This window comes from Corticium candelabrum, chromosome 1, assembly GCF_963422355.1.
Source record: "Corticium candelabrum chromosome 1, ooCorCand1.1, whole genome shotgun sequence".
Lineage (NCBI taxonomy): Eukaryota > Metazoa > Porifera > Homoscleromorpha > Homosclerophorida > Plakinidae > Corticium > Corticium candelabrum.
In genome coordinates this window covers 11781291-11799484 of record NC_085085.1, presented here as the reverse complement: position 1 = coordinate 11799484, position 18194 = coordinate 11781291, and the positions used below count along the sequence as shown (strand labels likewise).

General features: G+C 44.4%; 1 protein-coding gene and 1 long non-coding RNA gene across 4 annotated transcripts in view; both read left to right on the top strand.

The window, feature by feature from the left end:
• Nucleotides 1–9452, top strand: part of LOC134188469 (hemicentin-1-like) — a 10831-nt gene extending 1379 nt beyond the window's left edge. For both annotated transcript variants that reach the window (XM_062656635.1, XM_062656642.1), the window contains 21 exons: nt 1–216; nt 2340–2606; nt 2701–2967; nt 3182–3448; nt 3502–3780; nt 3845–4126; nt 4191–4451; nt 4514–4783; nt 4851–5006; nt 5079–5246; nt 5311–5487; nt 5999–6169; nt 6309–6482; nt 6546–6716; nt 7350–7526; nt 7592–7948; nt 8002–8172; nt 8395–8565; nt 8633–8791; nt 8885–9005; nt 9070–9452. The exon at nt 1–216 is cut by the window's left edge and continues 6 nt beyond it. In XM_062656635.1, coding sequence (XP_062512619.1) covers nt 1–216; nt 2340–2606; nt 2701–2967; nt 3182–3448; nt 3502–3780; nt 3845–4126; nt 4191–4451; nt 4514–4783; nt 4851–5006; nt 5079–5246; nt 5311–5487; nt 5999–6169; nt 6309–6482; nt 6546–6716; nt 7350–7526; nt 7592–7948; nt 8002–8172; nt 8395–8565; nt 8633–8791; nt 8885–9005; nt 9070–9142 — 4355 coding nt within the window. In that variant the 3' untranslated portion in view covers nt 9143–9452. The remainder of the gene's footprint in view (nt 217–2339; nt 2607–2700; nt 2968–3181; nt 3449–3501; nt 3781–3844; nt 4127–4190; nt 4452–4513; nt 4784–4850; nt 5007–5078; nt 5247–5310; nt 5488–5998; nt 6170–6308; nt 6483–6545; nt 6717–7349; nt 7527–7591; nt 7949–8001; nt 8173–8394; nt 8566–8632; nt 8792–8884; nt 9006–9069) is intronic.
• A 6119-nt stretch (nt 9453–15571) lies between these two features.
• On the top strand, nt 15572–17078 carry LOC134191804 (uncharacterized). Of its 2 annotated transcripts, XR_009971852.1 has the most exons (5): nt 15572–15704; nt 15788–15856; nt 16098–16261; nt 16315–16357; nt 16427–17078. It is a non-coding gene; the product is annotated as an uncharacterized LOC134191804 (long non-coding RNA). The 2 variants fall into 2 exon arrangements; XR_009971851.1 differs by lacking the exon at nt 15572–15704 and having other exon boundaries at nt 15712–15856.
• Nucleotides 17079–18194: the final 1116 nt, after the last annotated feature.

Sequence of the window (18194 nt, the reverse complement as noted above, 5' to 3'; positions counted from 1 at the left end):
TTTATTATGTGATCACAACATTAGACATCGTTTTTGAGAGATATCAAGTCAGTCTTGACTGTAAGAACTGCATCTATGACATGGTAGCTACTATGCGATCTCTACACACGGAAACACGTGTTCGAGTTCCAGTTTCACCGTTTCATCTCGACATTATTGGATCGTCTCTCGCAGCAGAGCAAATTACTCGCTATAAGATCAGACCTGTGGACTTAGGTAAATGCGCTAAATCATGAAACTGCATGTCATTTCACAGCGGACATCTATCGACCAGCATACTCTGCAGACCTACATTGACTATCTATGCAACAGCCTGGGCGGTTGGACTAGTGACAAAGGAAAGGCAGACAAACCTTAGTGCACGTATTGGAGACGACAGACGAACAGATGGCACTGTTTTAGATTAACAGGAGGCAACTACCTCCATATATAAAGAAGAGATGTCTGTCAGTGTGTGTATTCGTATGTAGGAGAGAATCTCCAAGACGGAGAGTCTGATTTCCACCGAATTTGGCTCGCGCACAACGAATCCATACCTGTCGAAAGCGAGAATGTCGTCGTCTCCCGGATTTCTCCCACGAAGACGCGATTTCCTGCCGATTGAATCGGACTCCACTGGCGCGCAAATATCTCTGAAACGGCACATCGGATGTCCACCGAATTTAAACTGCCCGTTCCTGACCTTGGACGGTACGCAAGGAGCGTGTCGTTATTGCGGGCGACTTTGATAAAAGCTGGGTATATCTGGGTTCTTGAAATTACGCCTCTGCGTTTGCCTGTGTACGCGCATCGAATACCTGCCCCGTTCGATACACCTGTTGCTCGCAACGACAGCAACGTCTTCGAAGTGACGACACGAAGTGACTTCGACGTCACTGCACCTCCTGCGAGCAAGAAGGTCTTTAGAAGTCTCGAAAACGGCACCGAAAACGGGGTAACATTTTCTCAATGTCTTAGAAACTATACAATGCATTGATTCACGCACGGACGAGTTCTTTCGACGTCTACAGCAAATGTGCGTCGTTGGGAACGTGCAAGACTCCATCTTAAACATATTGTGATTTGTGAAGTTCGTCTTTATGCCAACCGAGCCTGCCTCTACTCGCGTGCGAATTTCTCTGGAACGGCCCGGATCTCCACTGAATTTAAAATGCCCGTTCCTGACATGGGACGGTACGAACGGAGCGTATTGGTTATTCCCAGGACGTCGAAAAAGGCAAGATATTCTTGCATAAATCAGGGTCTTTAAATTCTAATTCGTCTTCAACGGGATATAAACTAGCAATCAATAATGCATTCAACGCAGACAAAGAAGGGGTTCTGTAAAGGCATATATTCAAAACATAAATTTGCATACAATGTTCCATTAATTAACTTTACGAGAATTCACTCTTGCTAATTTTGTGAATGAGCTATACCGTATAAGATGAAGCATTGGCGGATTGTTAAAAAATTAACCCACAAAGCATATTGGCGGATGATATTTTGGTGGTCGGACATTGTTGTTTGATAACTGATTTGTCTTACGCTAAGTGGTCTTGATGCATGTGTTTGTGATTGACAGCTGTGTTTGTGGCTCACATTTGCTCTCCAACTGCTGCTTATATAGACACAACAGACGAGAAGCAAGGCTTACCTACCATCTCGCTGATGTACGTGCCTGATGACGTCAACATATCCCATAGGTCAAATTAATGGCGGATTTTATATTGGCGGTCGCTGAAAACCCGCCAATCCGCCAAAATAAATTCCCCGCCAAAATTTCATCTTATATGGTATTTCATGAATGCATACTACGATAAATTTATAATAATCCATTTTCTTTGTCTTCAACGAGATGTTAACTAACAATCAATAATGGCAGAACGGGATATCATTGAACACGGGATATATAACTCTGAAAGAAACTCTTCATGAGAATTCTTCAGAGATAAACTTCATAATAAATTAGAATGGGTGAATGAGATATGCAATGCTGTACTGCATGAATGCATACAACGATAAATCTATTAATTGACAACTAATTATCTAATCTGCCCATGCGGAGCAATGGCCACTGAGCTACTATAATATATGTATAGACTCTGACTATTGAAACATGCAAGAATATATCGAAATTGTCGACGGTCTATGTGTTGCGAAACGGTACCATTCGATTCTATATCATGCATGCACATGCTAGAATGTTGCTCATTTTATTTATCCTACACCGTCTCATTTTATGACAATCCAAGCTGTACAAGTTAGTATTGTCAGCGGCCAACTAATGACCGGAGTACACTTTAATTAAGACGGTGCACGCATCCGATTGTGATGGTTGATTGTGTCTTATTCTTTAGAGGCTCCGAGGGCTCTTCTGCAGTCTTTCATCGTCACAATAACAGCAGGACAAGAGTTGCAGCTTATTTGCGCGACGAGCAGCCCCGACAACCTCAATACATACAGCTGGCGTTTCCCCACTACGCTCGAATATCAAGCAAAAGATGAGAACAATGGACGAGTAGTTACCATTTCTAATGTAAGAGTTCAGCACGAAGGAGACTATCATTGCAAGGTTGAGAACTCAAAAGGATATACAGAGCTCACCTTTAGCGTCAATGTTCAAGGTTAGTTGTCCCTTACTCATTTCATCTCGTGTGTTGATCAAATATACGTCGAACGAACGAAAAAGACTAAATTATTGTAATTATATGTGTGTAGGAGTTCCAGTTGTTGCAGCATCTCTTGAGATTGTGTCTGTCAGTGTTGGCGAAGAAGTTAATCTACCTTGTCCGGCGTTTGGCCGTCCGTTAGTTATAAAATGGTTGAAGGAGGGAAAAGAGTTGGGGAAGAGTTCACGCCACGAGGTGACAGACAATGGTACCTTGACTATTCTAAGGACAACAACGTCGGACTCTGGAATCTATTTGTGTATGGTGACTAATCCATTTGGAAATACTACTAAAACAACACAACTTATTGCCAAGAGTAAGCAGTTTGCTTGATATTTGATGGCCAATGGACTTAATTTGGCAAGAGCAATTGCATGGGTTTGTATTGTCTCTGTGTGTTTGTTAATTTGTCTGTATTTATATACAAGGACATTCTCATTTACATGTTACTCTGCTCGTTAGTACGCTTGCTTCTTCCCACAACTTCGTCTGTCCGTGACATTATAGAGATTTCTTTCCTGTTGATTTAGGTTTGGCAGCCGTGAGATCTGTAAAGGTTCGCGTAGGGAAACCCGCCTACCTCGATTGCCAGCTTTCTGATGGGTTGACACAAGATACTGACGTTACCTGGTGGAGCGGAGCTACGATGATTCCAGAGCAATCAGAAACATTCTCTGTATTAGAAAACGGAACTCTGATAATTAAGGCAGCCGACTACTTTCTTCGAGGATTGTACTCGTGTTCAGTGGGAGAAACGACGACCGGCTACAGCGCAGATTACCTTCTGAGCGTCTTGGGTAAAAATAGTGTTGAATTTGAGCACACCGAACTGGAATCTTTTGCATTTTAGAGCCACCGACTATTCTTGATTACGGATTTAACGCAGTTACAGCGGCTGAAGGAGAGGAACTGCTCATTGCTTGTACTGCTACAGGATTTCCTCCTCCAAGTTACGGTTGGTCCATAAATTCCATGCCACTGTCAGAAATCGGTCGAGGACGAATCTCTGTGACCACGTCCGGTTCTCTCTTCTTTGAGACTGTCTCTAACAGTGACGAGGGCAACTACACATGCACTGCCACAAACGCGCTGGGATCCGACAGTCAATCATTCAGTGTCATTGTAGAAGGTTTTTCAACATTCTGTGCATGCAAGACAGTACGTAACATTCTAAGGTTGACACGTTTTGTCAGGTCCTCCGTATTTTGATGTCAAAGACGGTCCGACAAGAAAATCAGTGCGAGGAGTATTGGGATCTGCTCTCACTTTGGCCTGTCCCATTCGCGGTTACCCAGTTCCTGGCTTTGTCTGGTTTTTTGATCGCAGACGAATAGCGCGGTCTGACCGCATTTCTCTTGACCTAAGTGGGTCTTTAGATATTAGAAAGCTAGAGGAGACAGACGAGGGATCTTACAGTTGCAAAGCCGTCAACACATATGGACAGAAAGAATTCAAATTCGAACTTGTAGTTGAAAGTAAGAGAACAAATCAATAAGTCAAGAGTGACTTTAACAAACTGGATGCACTTCCGCTTTACAGTCCCACCGAAAGCTTCCAGTAAGCATCTGGAAGTGCGAGGCGTGGAAGGCCAGCCATTGACTCTCGAATGCAATGTGTTGGCGGTTCCGCTACCCGAGGTCAAGTGGTCAAAGGTTAAGAAGCAGGGCAAGAATTCTCTCTTAGCTACCAACGAAACTCTTCTTATAAGCTCCTTGCAAGTTGATGACGGTGGTGATTATAAGTGCAAGGCCAGCAACTATATTGGATCGGTAACAGTAAACGTTCATGTTGTCGTCGCAGGTTAGAGAAATACAATGCGTGCTCGCTTGTGCACATCATTTATCATATTTGTTCTTTCTCAGTTCCTCCGCACATTGAACCCTTGCCACACAATATCGCAGACATAGCCATTCCTATTGGATCGACTCTGACAATTCCGTGTGTAGCTTCAGGCTTTCCTTTACCGGAAGTCGAGTGGAAGCTACGAAGCAAAACGGTAAAGTTCGAAGTGCTGGATGGGGAGATGAACGTAGTAGACTTTACGAAAGCGGACGTTGGAGATTATACGTGCGTTGCCAAGAATGAAGCTGGACGGTCGCGACGCCATCTTCAAATGACCATAGACGAGTCAGGTAACTTGTTCACGACTTTCACATTTTACTTATATATATAACTGTCTGCCTGTATGCTGTGATACAGTGGAATTCGTCACGTGGAGTCAGTGGTCTGCCTGTACTCGAACATGCAGTGGAGGAGTCCAAGTTCGCAGAAAGCAGCAGGAATGCTTGTCACCCGACGACGCTTGTCCTGATCTGAAAGAGATCCGGTCATGCAGTGACCAAATTCTGTGTCCCGGTATAGCACTTATCCTCTTAGAATTATTTCAATACTGTATGTGTAGACATTTAAAATTTGTTGTGCATGTAGTTGATGGCCAGTGGAGTGATTGGAGCTTGACTGGCTGTTCAGAGACTTGTGGCGGTGGCTTTCGTTGGAGATATAGAGAATGTAATAATCCACCTCCTAATGATGCAGGACGTTCGTGTGTGGGACAGAGCAGGAAACTGGAGATATGCAACAACGAATGCTGCCCAGGTGCCGCTCTTTGCCATCTTCTGCATTTATGATGAAAATGTGTCTGTCATCATATATACTATAGTGAACGGAGAATGGAGTGATTGGAGTTCTTGGTCGAGATGCAGTAAATCTTGTGGTCGTCCTTTCGGCACGCGTTCACGCACGAGAAAGTGTGACAATCCACCACCGGAATGCAGCGGCCGTACCTGCAGTGGGCACAACAACGACAACCAGCCGTGCAACAGAATTGAATGTGCTGGTAAGAAACGACTTTACTCTCGCACTCAGCAAAACCTTTGAATATATTGTCGATTATTAGTTAACTAAACACGCTGCATGGATATACCCATGTTTGCACGCACATTAACGCGCAGACTGGTTCACTGTAATTTCTGCTTACCTTCGTCTTCAGACTCTGTGAGATTGCTACAAGTGGTTCGGTGGATGCTGGTTATATGGAGACTAGAGACTATACAAACTCAGAGTTTGGAAAATAGCCTGCTCCCGCTGTTTGCAATTTAAAAAGGAAAACACGTCAAAGAATGTTTTGAAAACTTCCTGGTGATTTTCGACAAGAATATAGCACCGCGATACCACTTGCTACTACAATTACAGTGTATACAATATGTCCACGAATTCGTAGTGTATATGCTAGAGTTTGTTCTTTTATTGATATTGTATATTATCGCTAATTTAATAGGCAGTTGCAATGAGTTCTTTCTCGAGTTTATTCTATTCACTATTAACACGCTTATGTCAATTGAATTTAGTTAATGGCGGTTGGAGTCCATGGAATCTGTGGTCACCGTGTACCCAAAGCTGCACCGGAGGATTTAAAACTAGGATACGAATTTGCAACAATCCAAGGCCTCATTATGGAGGAAAAAGTTGTTCTGGATTTGCACATCAGTCATCGGTCTGCAATGCACAAGCATGTCCAGGTATTTTAGAAGAAAGGAATTCAATTGGGATGTGACGCATAGGTGAAACAACCTGTGCCCCCAAATTTCCTGCCTCCGTGCAAATGAATACGACGTGAGTGTAGAATTAATTAATTAAGGTTGCTTTTTCTATCACTAGTGAACGGTGAGTGGTCGTATTGGCAAACGTGGAGTGCATGTTCGCGTTCGTGTCGTCCTGGAGGGCAACGAAACAGGAGGCGTTCTTGTTCGAACCCGACGCCTCAACACGGAGGACGAACCTGCTCCGGATTCGATGTCGATCGTCGCGATTGCAATAGCCAAAGTTGTCCCTGTCAGTTCTCACAAATGTCTCGCTAATGTTCTCCAGAAGATCTAATTGGAGTTATTTCTGTAGTAAATGGAGGTTGGACTGCGTGGTCGACTTGGCAGCTTTGCTCTCACTCATGCGGTGGTGGCCAAACATTGAGAGTGAGGAGCTGTACAAATCCAAGACCTGATTTTGGAGGGCAACGATGTCCTGGAGAGAACAGTCAGAACACAGCGTGTAACAGAATTCCATGTCCAGGTACGCAAAATCACAATTCTGACGTTATAGGATTCGGTGTTATAGCTAGTTTAGGCCCAGCTATAGCAACGGTTTAGACAAATCGAGAAAACCCTTATAAGATGACGACGAGATTCAAAAATAGAATTATAAATTCTTTGTCAAACGATGGTCGTAAGTCTGGCAATAGTGCATGTGCCACCAACCGGGGTAACGTGGTCTTCAAGTACGGGGGCTGATCAATCACGCTGCAAAAGCCACGCCGGTCTTTTTTACTTTTTACTTCCACAGTAGACGAACGTCCGCCATTGCTGGGGACAGCGTGATAGAAGAAGATTCATCTCACTGTTTGGTAATCTGAGGAAAACATGGAGCTTTTATTTGACATACCTACAAAGATTGGGGTGTATTTTCTCTGCCTTAACCCTGATGCTACGCCAGTGTGACACCTAGTCACCTCACTTAACTTTAACACCTGCTCCTTCATAGGTGGGTCCCGCTGATAACATATTCCAAATCTTGTTCGAGGTGCTGATTTGATTAAAACTCAAGGAGATTAAATTGATTTGGTTACAATAACCGAAATATCAATATTAAGAACTGAAGATCATTTTGGGTAGCGCTGTAATAGTCGTTACACATGTTTCTGTACAGTGGACGGTAAGTGGAGTACTTGGAGTCAGTGGACGCCATTTTGCAGTCCAGACAAATGCCAAGGATCAAATCAGCAGAGGCGAAGAAAATGCGATTCACCGCCACCTGCCAATGCCGGACGGACCTGTCCCGGACATGACACCGACACGAGACCTTGTGGTGGTCTCTTGTGTCCAGGTAAATCAATTTAAGCGCATACAACAGATTAATCTTTTAGCTAACAGTTTCTATCTGTTTTCTAGTAAACGGTGGTTGGGGAGAATGGAATAGCTATACACAATGCACTAAGACTTGCGGTGGAGGTCAAAGAACGAGATACAGACGCTGCGATAATCCGAGGCCTTTGAACAATGGTCTCTACTGCGTCGGATCTGACGTCGAGACAAGCAATTGTAACACACAATGCTGTGCTGTTCACGGCGGATGGTCCGAATGGACCTCTTGGACAAATTGCGACTTGGCCTGTAGAAGTTCTGATGCTCAGCGAGGGTGGGAAAATAGACGACGATCGTGCTCGAATCCTCGTCCACAATGTGAAGGAATGGAATGTCCAGGCAGCAACATCGAACAACGTCAATGCTCCCCACCAAGATGCCCCAGTGAGTTGAGAGTTGCTATTTCATCTTTTTGTTTCTTTGAGTGCTATGTGTAGTCAATGGTGGCTGGAGTAGCTGGGCGTTTTGGTCGGCTTGTTCAGTAACTTGTAAGGGCGGCACACGTTTTCGAGATCGCCTCTGTACTAACCCAAGACCTCAGTTCGGAGGTACAAAGTGCCCGGGAAATAGCAGGCAAAACGAGAGATGCAATGAAGTTTGCTGTCCAGGTAACACTAAATATCACTGAGAACGTCATACTTTAGTAGAAGCAAATTGTTGTATCGTTGCGCGCGTGTGTGGTTGTGTGTGTGTGTGTGTGTGTGTGTGTGTGTGTGTGTGTGTGTGTGTGTGTGTGTGTGTGTGTGTGTGTGTGTGTGTGTGTGTGTGTGTGTGCGTGCGTGCGGGTGTGTCACATCACAAGTACACTAGAATTTTGTCGTCGGTTATAGTTGCTGGCGTCTGGAGCGCTTGGAACGCCTGGTCTGTGTGCTCAGTGACATGCGCTCAAGGAATACGCAAAAGGCAAAGAGCATGCAACAATCCGGCACCGTCATGTAGCGGCAAATCGTGCGACGGATTTTCAGAATTGACGGAGTGGTGCAACGAAAGATGTTGTCCTAGTACGTTTACTACTCAGCCAGTTGCTATATACTTGTCACTAGTTAAACTTTCGTTTCAATTGCACAGTCGCAGGCGGTTGGGGAAGTTGGTCGTCGTGGTCATCTTGTCGAGCATCATGCGGTCGAAGCACCCGAATCAGAAATCGTTTGTGTAACAATCCAGCTCCGGTGTGTGGTGGGAGCTTTTGCGGTGGATCTACTCAAGACGTGTCGTCCTGCTGCAATGGTTCGTACAGATACTACTAGTCTACCTAGTCTTGTCTATACATATGCTGGATTCGGAACGCAGTTTTTAACCTCAATTCATTAATCGTTTTAGGAAACTGCTACGCGCAAGCTTCTAGGTCCCAATACTACACGTACTATGCACAGTCTGCCTACCAGAGTAGGTACAGAGAATCCTGTGGATTTTTGGATTGGGATCGGTGCACAAGATATAGGTAAGCAGTGCTATATTACGTCTCGTTCAATCTCTTTTTAATTGATGTTAAATGGTAAACATAGGACCAGCTATCGCAGCAGCAGCCGACGAGGACACCGCGCCTCCTACTTTACTTTAACTACGTCTACTTGCTAGTAGCCACTTAGCTATGCGGCTACTGATTTACAAGCAGTGTCTGGCACTGATGGAACAGAATGAGCATTACCGTAATGGATTTTCCACAAACTCCAAGCATCATGCTGTGCTGCTCTGTGTACTTAAAGTATTTTGTTGTGAATGCTAGAAATGAAAACTAGTCTTCTCATTTCGATTAGCTGTACCTTGTATTCAGGTTTGCCATAGTGCCTTCTTGCACGTGCAAAAGCCTATAGATGTGGAGCTCCTGTGCATCTGTTATTGGGATCCTCCGTGTGAATGGGATCCGAACAATTTCTGACGAATGAGATCTGAGCTGCATATCGCTCCTGCGGCCTTCATTGTTTCAACGAAGTCTTCGCCGACATATGTACATTGAATATAGCAGTTGCAGCGCCTCGCTTCTAGCAGAAGGCGCATCGTTCGCTATTTGCATTGTTTATACGAGTGGCCTAAACACAATGAGTAACTTTGAACAATTGTAAGAAGATGTCACAACAAGTTTGGAGTAGCTGCGTTGCTTCCTTGAATTTCTACATATCGGATCCCATTCTCAACAAACTTCTGATGAAGGTTGTAGCTAGACACATCACTGTTAGTGCTCTTGGCCTCGCGATTGTTTATTCAAATTTTTACTCTAGAATTATTCAATTACATTTAGTAGACCTCTACATTCATCTCAAATATTGCTGACAATTTCTTTCGAAATAATTGCTAATTGTTAAATGCTGTTATGCATCTCTACGTATACGAGTTTCTGAAGAATTTTGAAGTCTCTGGTAAAACTAAAAAAGGGTTACTATAGTTACAATTTTTACAAGATTTGTTGAGATCGTTTTGCCGGATTAATTAATCAACAATGTACAGTACAAGTGCAACAGTACAACAATTTACTATACACTCTGGCTTATAAACATAGATACATTGTCATTATTACATAAAACAATGCAGAAAAGTTCAGAAAGCAACGCGGCGACTCCAAACTTGCTGTGACATATTCTTACAATTGTTCCAATTTTTGGTAACATTTGCCGAGCGTTACGTGCGCGAGAACAGCCGGGATCCCATTTGTCAGAAGTTTTGTGAGAATGGGATCCGAGGTGCAGAAATTCAAGAAAGCGACGCAGCTACTCCAACCTTGTTGTGAGTGAACTCCTGGTTTTCGGAATTGTGATGTCAAAACGACTATTATCATCTTCTTCCTTATCTATATAGGAGAACCATCTGTGTGTGTGTGTGTGTGTGTGTGTGTGTGTGTGTGTGTGTGTGTGTGTGCGCGCGCGCGCGCGCGCGCGCGCACGCTTGTCAATGTATACTCACGTATCTCCATAATGGCGAGTCGCAACGCCACCGAATTTTGCTCGCGCACGCGGAATCCATAGAGGTCGAAAGTGAAGTCTTTCGTATTTCTCCCGCAATGAGAAGAATCGTAAAGAGACTTCGCCAGAACGGTTTGTTTCAACGAGATGCTGGACGGTTTTACAGAGAGTTGGGTAAGCAGACTATCAATGTCACTCCCCCATCCAAGTCTGAGATCGAGCAGTATTGGGGTGGTATCCTAGAAACTGAGGTACATCACAACAAGTCTGCCTTCTGGCTGAGACGTCAAACCGATGGTGAGACGCACCGGAAAGATTAGCAGCAGTGGTTACCTATCTCAGACAATGAGGTCACATCGCGTTTCAAAAGGATGGGGAACTGGAAGTCTCCTGGTCCAGACAAGGTTTATGGTTTCTGGGTCAAGCGTATCACGTGTCTTCACATTGATCTGACTCGTAACTACAACCTGCTGGTTCAGAATCCAGACTCTGTAACCGACTGTTCGTCTCAAGGAATAACCACTCTGATTCCTAAGAATGACAAGACTGACGAGGCCAAAAATTTCCGGCCTATCACGTGTCTGTCTGTCTTCTATAAGATCCTCACCTCAGTCATCAGGCAGAGGATTGCAGGGCATTTGTTTATAAGATCCTCACCTCATGGCTCCGGAGCAGAAGGGTTGTCGACAGGGATATTTTGATGCAAAGGATCAGCTGTTGATCAACAAGCTGCTTACCGAAGACTGTAAGACCAGACACAAGAGCTTGAACATGGCTTGGGTGGACTACCAGAAAGCCTATGACAGCGTGCAACATAGTTGGTTGCTCCAATGCCTTCAGCTGCATAAGATCACTCCAGTCTTGTGCAGGTTCCTGTCACGTGTAATGAAGAGTTGGAGGACATCGATGATGCTTTCTTGCGGAAACAGTACGATCACGACAAGGCTTATGCAGATCAGGAGGGGTATTATCAAAGGTGACTCACTTTCTCCACTTCTCTTCTGTATGGTTCTCGATCCTCTAAGTAAGGAGTTGAACAGAACCGGTTACGGCTACCGGATGACCACTGGCCATCAGTCATCTACTTTACATGGATGATCTGAAGCTGTACGGCACAAACTCTGATCAGTTGGATGGGTTGTTGCACACGGTTCGTACCTTCTCTGATGACATCCAGATGAAGTTTGGTCTGGACAAATGTGCTGTTGCACACTTTGTCAACGGCAGACTATCTGGACACAACTCTGGAGTGACGGTAGAAAAACGGACACCATCAACTGTCTGGAACCGAGTCAAGTCTATAAGTATTTGGGTGTAGATGTGAGTAACGCTATTCAGCACAACATGATGCGGGAGAGACTCGATCGTGAGTACTTTCGCAGAGTGGAGGTGGTTCTCCAGACTGAGTTGTATGGTCGGAACAAGATTCTAGCCATCAATGGGTTTGCACTATCGGTTCTCACTTACGACTTTGGCGTCATTCATTGGGGTTGCACGGACCTGCCGCAGCTCATTCGACGGACCAGAAAGCTCATCTCTATGCATGGTTTCCACCATCCTTCTGCAGACGTTAATCGACTGTACGCTCCTTGCAGTGATGGGGTAGGGGATTACAACAGATTGAGTCGACATATCAATCTTGTATTGTGAGGCTGAACTGTTACCTTGCTGACAGTTCTGATCCTTTCATACAGATGACATGGGAGTGTGACTCCGTAAAATCTTCACAATCGATCAAGTGCATGGCTTGTCGCTTTACTGCACAGCTGCCGAAGAGTCTTGCTTCGGACGACAAGTCGCAGAGCTTACACAGGAATGCATCCATTTCGGTTGAAGGTGGCTTCAAGCCAACGCCTGAAACAGATGCAAGACATTACCGTACGTGTTGCAGTTCTCCTCGTGTGCGGTCCTGGAGCGGGAAGCTTCTGCGCGGACGGTATCACCGTTTCACTCAGCAACGCCTATGGACATGAAAGAGACCTACGGATGGCTAACGGCAGCGAATCTTCCTGCTGCAACTGAGGGACTGGATTTTACTGCTCAAGACCAAGCTCTTCGGACTCGGCACTATGAGAGCAAGATTCTACATCGTGATGTCAGTCCTACTTGCCGCATGTGCAGTGTAGACCTGGAAACAGTCGACCACATTGCGGCAAGTTGTAGTGCTTTGACACCGCTGGACTACACTGATCGACACAATCAGGTAGCCTCCATCATTCACTGGGATGTTTGCCGCCATTTTGGGATTCCAGTGAAGAGCAGATGGTACTGGCATCATCCTGATAGGCTTGTGGAGACGGATGAAATTACTATGATGTGGGATACCACCATCCCCACTGCCAGAAAGATCAAAAACAATCGTCCAGACATCTTTTTCAGAAATAGAAAGACAAACACTTGTCTTCTTATTGATATCAGCTGTCCTGATGATGGCAACATTGGCAAGAAACACGCGGAGAAGTTGGCGAAGTACAGCGACTTGCGAGTGGAGATAAGCCGCATGTGGCATTGTCGAACACTGGTGGTTCCGGTGGTCTTGGGAGCTTTGGGCACAGTGCACGCAGGTATTGCACGGTGGCTGGACATTATTCCAAGTCATCACAACCTGCAGCACTTACAGAAAACAGTGCTTCTGAATCTACTCGGATCCTTCGTAAAGTCACTTTCTAGGCAGCCGTGATGATCTAAGTACTTTTGAAGCAGGGTTTGCTTCCGGTACTTGTAATACAGTTTACAAACCGGACTGATCTGGTTGAGCACGACCTAATAGAAATTTACTAAATATAGCATTCATATCTTTAATCTGTCCGTGCGGAGAACGAGATGGTGAGCTTGTACAATACAAAGTAGTCTGTTTGAGAACTCGAGTGTGGCCTAGGTATGATTTCTAAACTTGGTCCTTTTATTCAACGCGCTAACAAAACAAGTAAAGCAGGAATTGCCGCTTTCAGCTATGCAAATGTGCAACTCCCTTACAATATACTGTTCTTGCATACAATTTTATAGTGTACAGATAAACATCCCTGAAAAATTATGAACCCGCAACAGAAGGTCACCCAAATGCTTAGTGACCTCTTCCAATCATTGAATTTCAAAGTTGACTTCCCAGCAAATTTCCCAGCCCCTCCGGACTCTTAATAATGACCGGTCTCTTATATAGCTCAAGAAATTGGAACATGGCTGATGAGTTTCCTTATGCCGACAAGAAGAAAGGAGCTTGAAGAAGCTCACAATAGATGTTTTCTTCCGTTTGGCTTCTGGTAGTGAATCCAGTAGAACATGTAGAATTTCAAAGAATGCGCACAATTTTAGCATTGAGCTCCAGACGTGCATAGGCGCGCGTTTTCTCAAGAAACTCCGCCTGGCCACTGGTAACACCGTATGTACTTTTATAGATACATGTAAGGTCATAATAGTTCTAGCGACACCATTTTACTTTATCAGTAACCATTGGCGACAAGAATCTAAAAGCAGCCAGCCCTTCCTTTTGGACTTCTGTTGGCGGAGGAGAGGGTCTGGTAAGGTTCTTTTGTGACTTGGTTCTTCCCACCAATGCGTTCCATGGTGCGTAAAGACTTAACGATAATTTGTTTATTAATAGATGGAAACGCAGCTGTTGATGAGATTATATTCGTTGGTAAAGCCAAGTTTTCGCTTATGTTTCTGCTGCAGGTGTCCCTGGACTTTGTTCTCGTTTTAGGCGAGTTCATAAGCTCTCACAGGTTGCTTGACTGCCTGTTCACTTTGGCTACTGACGTACAGTACACCTATACAATATCATCCTTACCTGCGACTTTTAAAGAGGGAAACCAACAGTTGAACAGCATTTGTACAGGGACTATTCTGTTCACGGGGACTATCCTGTTCACGTGGACTATTCTGTTCATATTTGCTCCTATTCTGTTCATATTTGCTCCTATTCTGTTCACCGGGGACTATCTTGTTCACGCAATTTGAACCCACCCTAGCGGGGACTATCCTGTTCACTGGGGACTATCTTGTTCACGTGAACAGGATAGTCCCCAGTGAACAGGATAGTCCCCGCTATAGCGTGGACTATTCTGTTCACCGGGGACTATCTTGTTCACAGGCGACTATCCTGTTCACGACGACTGTTCTGCATGTTCACACTAGCCATATCCATAGTGTTCATGGCGACTATCCTGCATGTTCACAGGCGACTTTAACTTATAGTCCTGTTCACGTGAACAGGATAGTCCCCGGTGGACAGGATAGTCCCCACTATAGCGGGGACTATCCTGTTCACCGAGGACTATCCTGTTCACAGGCGACTATCTTGTTCACATGCGACTATCTTGTTCACAGGCGACTAACTATCCTGTTCAAGACGACTATTCTGCATGTTCACACTAGCCATATGCATACAGTGTTCATGGCGACTATCCTGTTCACAGGCGACCTAGGCTACCTAACTAAATAAATAGTAATCATAAATATCTCGATGATAAAATACAATTTGCTCTGACAGCTAGATGCCATTGTACGTGTGTAGTTGCCTTTTATTACTCTCTGATTCATCGTATTGAACCTGGTTACTGTAACAATAACATAGCAATAGGCACCGCAAGCAAAGGTTAAAGACATAAAGAGAACACCCTCTGACGGTATTCTCATTTCTGTAGCTATATCGGACCACTACTACACTGTACACGGATATACAAACGCCATCCTATAGCAGGAAGTGACATGCGTAAATTCTTTCTAGCGAAAAGTAAAATTTTTGGTAAGTTCGATCACGAGTTAGAGAGATAGTTGACGTACCTAGAGTCTCGCATCGTAACTGCATGTAGATTACTTATCTCTATAGATAAATGGCTGGCTAGAGAAAAGTATAGATAGAGTGTATGTATAGGTATCGCGTCAATATAGTGATCAACGCGTACGTTCATTCTCTGTATAGCAAATTTATCCTCTAGAGTTTAGCTAGTCTAGCTATAGAAAAGAGTACAGTACAGTCTTTTTCTACGTGAGGTTGCGTGCACCCCTCGGGGTCGTAATCGAACACCACATTACCTACATACGTGTAGACCGGCGTATACTGATTGAATTTTGATCATTGTGATGTGCGTGGAAAACACGGATCGCGGACTGCGGATTCACGGTCCTCTACTAGAGACCATCAGGGAACCTCGTGCGCGTCGTCCTCCCATTGAATTGAGCTAGTTTCGTGTAACCAGACCGCGCATGCTCTAGTAGTCGTCGACCGTGCATGCTTTCGAATCGTACGTACTTTCGTGTGCTTTTCTAATCGCGTGATATATCATCAGGAGGTATTTGGTCTAACTCTTCTCAATCGTTTCACTAGGACGTGCATGTGGTTGACGCGTGGGAGCTCCTGAAGATCAATTTCTTACTTCGCACGCTTGCTTCGCTGGTAAGGACGATTCCTCGAGTTTTGTAATACCAGTAGCAGTGAACAAGACGGTAGATCTGTGTCTACATCAGCTGTACTCTAAGTCTCTCGGCATGGCAAGAGCAGACGGTGCATGTGATTGCAAGCCAGGTGGTATTTGTGAATTGTAGACGTGTATGGCCCAGTATTGTTGTTAGTTGCTCTTTGCAGTAGTCGAGTCTTTGGTTTTGTACACTTAAAGCAGCCGTTTGTGGTTATCTAGGCATCAGGCCAGTGGCATGTCTGGTAGCGATCGAACAGCAGTCCAGTCACGGTTTGCTTGGTAGACAGACGCGTGAAAGTTTTTGTTCGGGTTTTGGTTTCTACTTTTGGAGTTCAACATTCTAGTTTACTACCAATGGAATTAATGAGGTTGCAATGCATGAGGTACGTACCAGTTAACGCGTGCGTTTAGACTGTCCTCTAGTTGAGAGTTATAGATGATCATACAGACAGCAGTCCTGAAAAGTCTACGTTTTCATGGTATGAGAGACTGTGTCATCGATGTCATTGGTTCATTGCTTGTGTCTAAGGGTCTTTTTTTCAAATTAGGTACAATGCAGCATAGCAGTCCTAAAGTGGGAAGTACATCTAGAAAGACAGGGAATATTTACTGTATTAGTGGCTGTTGGGAACTCGATCTGCCTTTGGTGCTTTCTTGATGGGCACACAATAGCCTATGCAACCTCCCCCACACTCAAAACACTAGACTTGTTTTGAATCTGTGTCTAAGATTGATCGATCGATGCATGGCAACTTCTGTGTGATAGAGAAATGTATTATAGTATGGTACTCATATGTATGATTTTTTTCACGCCTGCTGAAGGCATACAGTATCCACAGTTAATAAAGGACGTACAGAACTGTACATTTAAAATTTACACAGAGACACACACAAAATAGATATTATAAAATGTGTTTTTGTTTATTGTATATGAGGAAAATAGTAATGCTAGATCACAGTCTCAATCTTCGATTAATTTCCCTACCCTAGATGACTTGCTGGTGCTTGCTTACAACCATCGATCCCTGTTACTGACGCAATTAACTTACTATGCATTAATTGCATTATAGTTGCTGTAAATTTACTAGCTTCTTGCAACCACTCGCCAACCTTCTGTCACAGACACTGTACAGTATAGATATCATACTTATCTAGGAATTACGTAATCACACATGGACAATCAGAAAATTATTAGTTGTAATACACTCATTCCTAGGATCTGTATACACGAGAGAGGACCACTTTAGTTGAGCACATTGGAAGAGTCTACCATATGGTAGTGTTGTCAGCTACGTACGGTACAGGCAGGTAGCTAGATAGCTAAATTGAGCAAGAGCTAGTACGGTCAGTGTTGCGCGTATGGATTGATGGGACTGTTGACAATGAACAAAAGTGTCTAGATAGTGAACAGAAGCTATAGTGAACATGCAGATCTATAGTCGCCGTAAACAGAATATATACTAGCCGATAGTCGCCGTGAACAGGATAGTCCCCGGTGAACGTGAACAAGATTGTCACCTGTCAACAGGATTATAAGTCGCCTGTGAACAGAATAGTCGTCATGAACACTGTACGCATATGGCTAGTGTGAACATGCATAATAGTCGTCGTGAACAGGATAGTCGCCTGTGAACAGGATAGTCACCTGTCAACAGTATTCTAGGTCGCCTGTGAACAGGATAGTCGCCATGAACACTGTATGCATATGGCTAGTGTGAACATGCAGAATAGTCGTCGTGAACAGGATGGTTAGTCGCCTGTGAACAAGATAGTCGCATGTGAACAAGATAGTCGCCTGTGAACAGGATAGTCCTCGGTGAACAGGATAGTCCCCGCTATAGTGGGGACTATCCTGTCCACCGGGGACTATCCTGTTCACGTGAACAGGACTATAAGTTAAAGTCGCCTGTGAACATGCAGGAGAGTCGCCATGAACACTATGGATATGGCTAGTGTGAACATGCAGAACAGTCGTCGTGAACAGGATAGTCGCCTGTGAACAAGATAGTCCCCGGTGAACAGAATAGTCCACGCTATAGCGGGGACTATCCTGTTCACTGGGGACTATCCTGTTCACGTGAACAAGATAGTCCCCAGTGAACAGGATAGTCCCCGCTAGGGTGGGTTCAAATTGCGTGAACAAGATAGTCCCCGGTGAACAGAATAGGAGCAAATATGAACAGAATAGGAGCAAATATGAACAGAATAGTCCACGTGAACAGGATAGTCCCCGTGAACAGAATAGTCCCTGTACAGCATTCAAGTAACAATTAGCGAGTGCGTACCAGGAAGACATCTAACCTACGAAAATTCGAA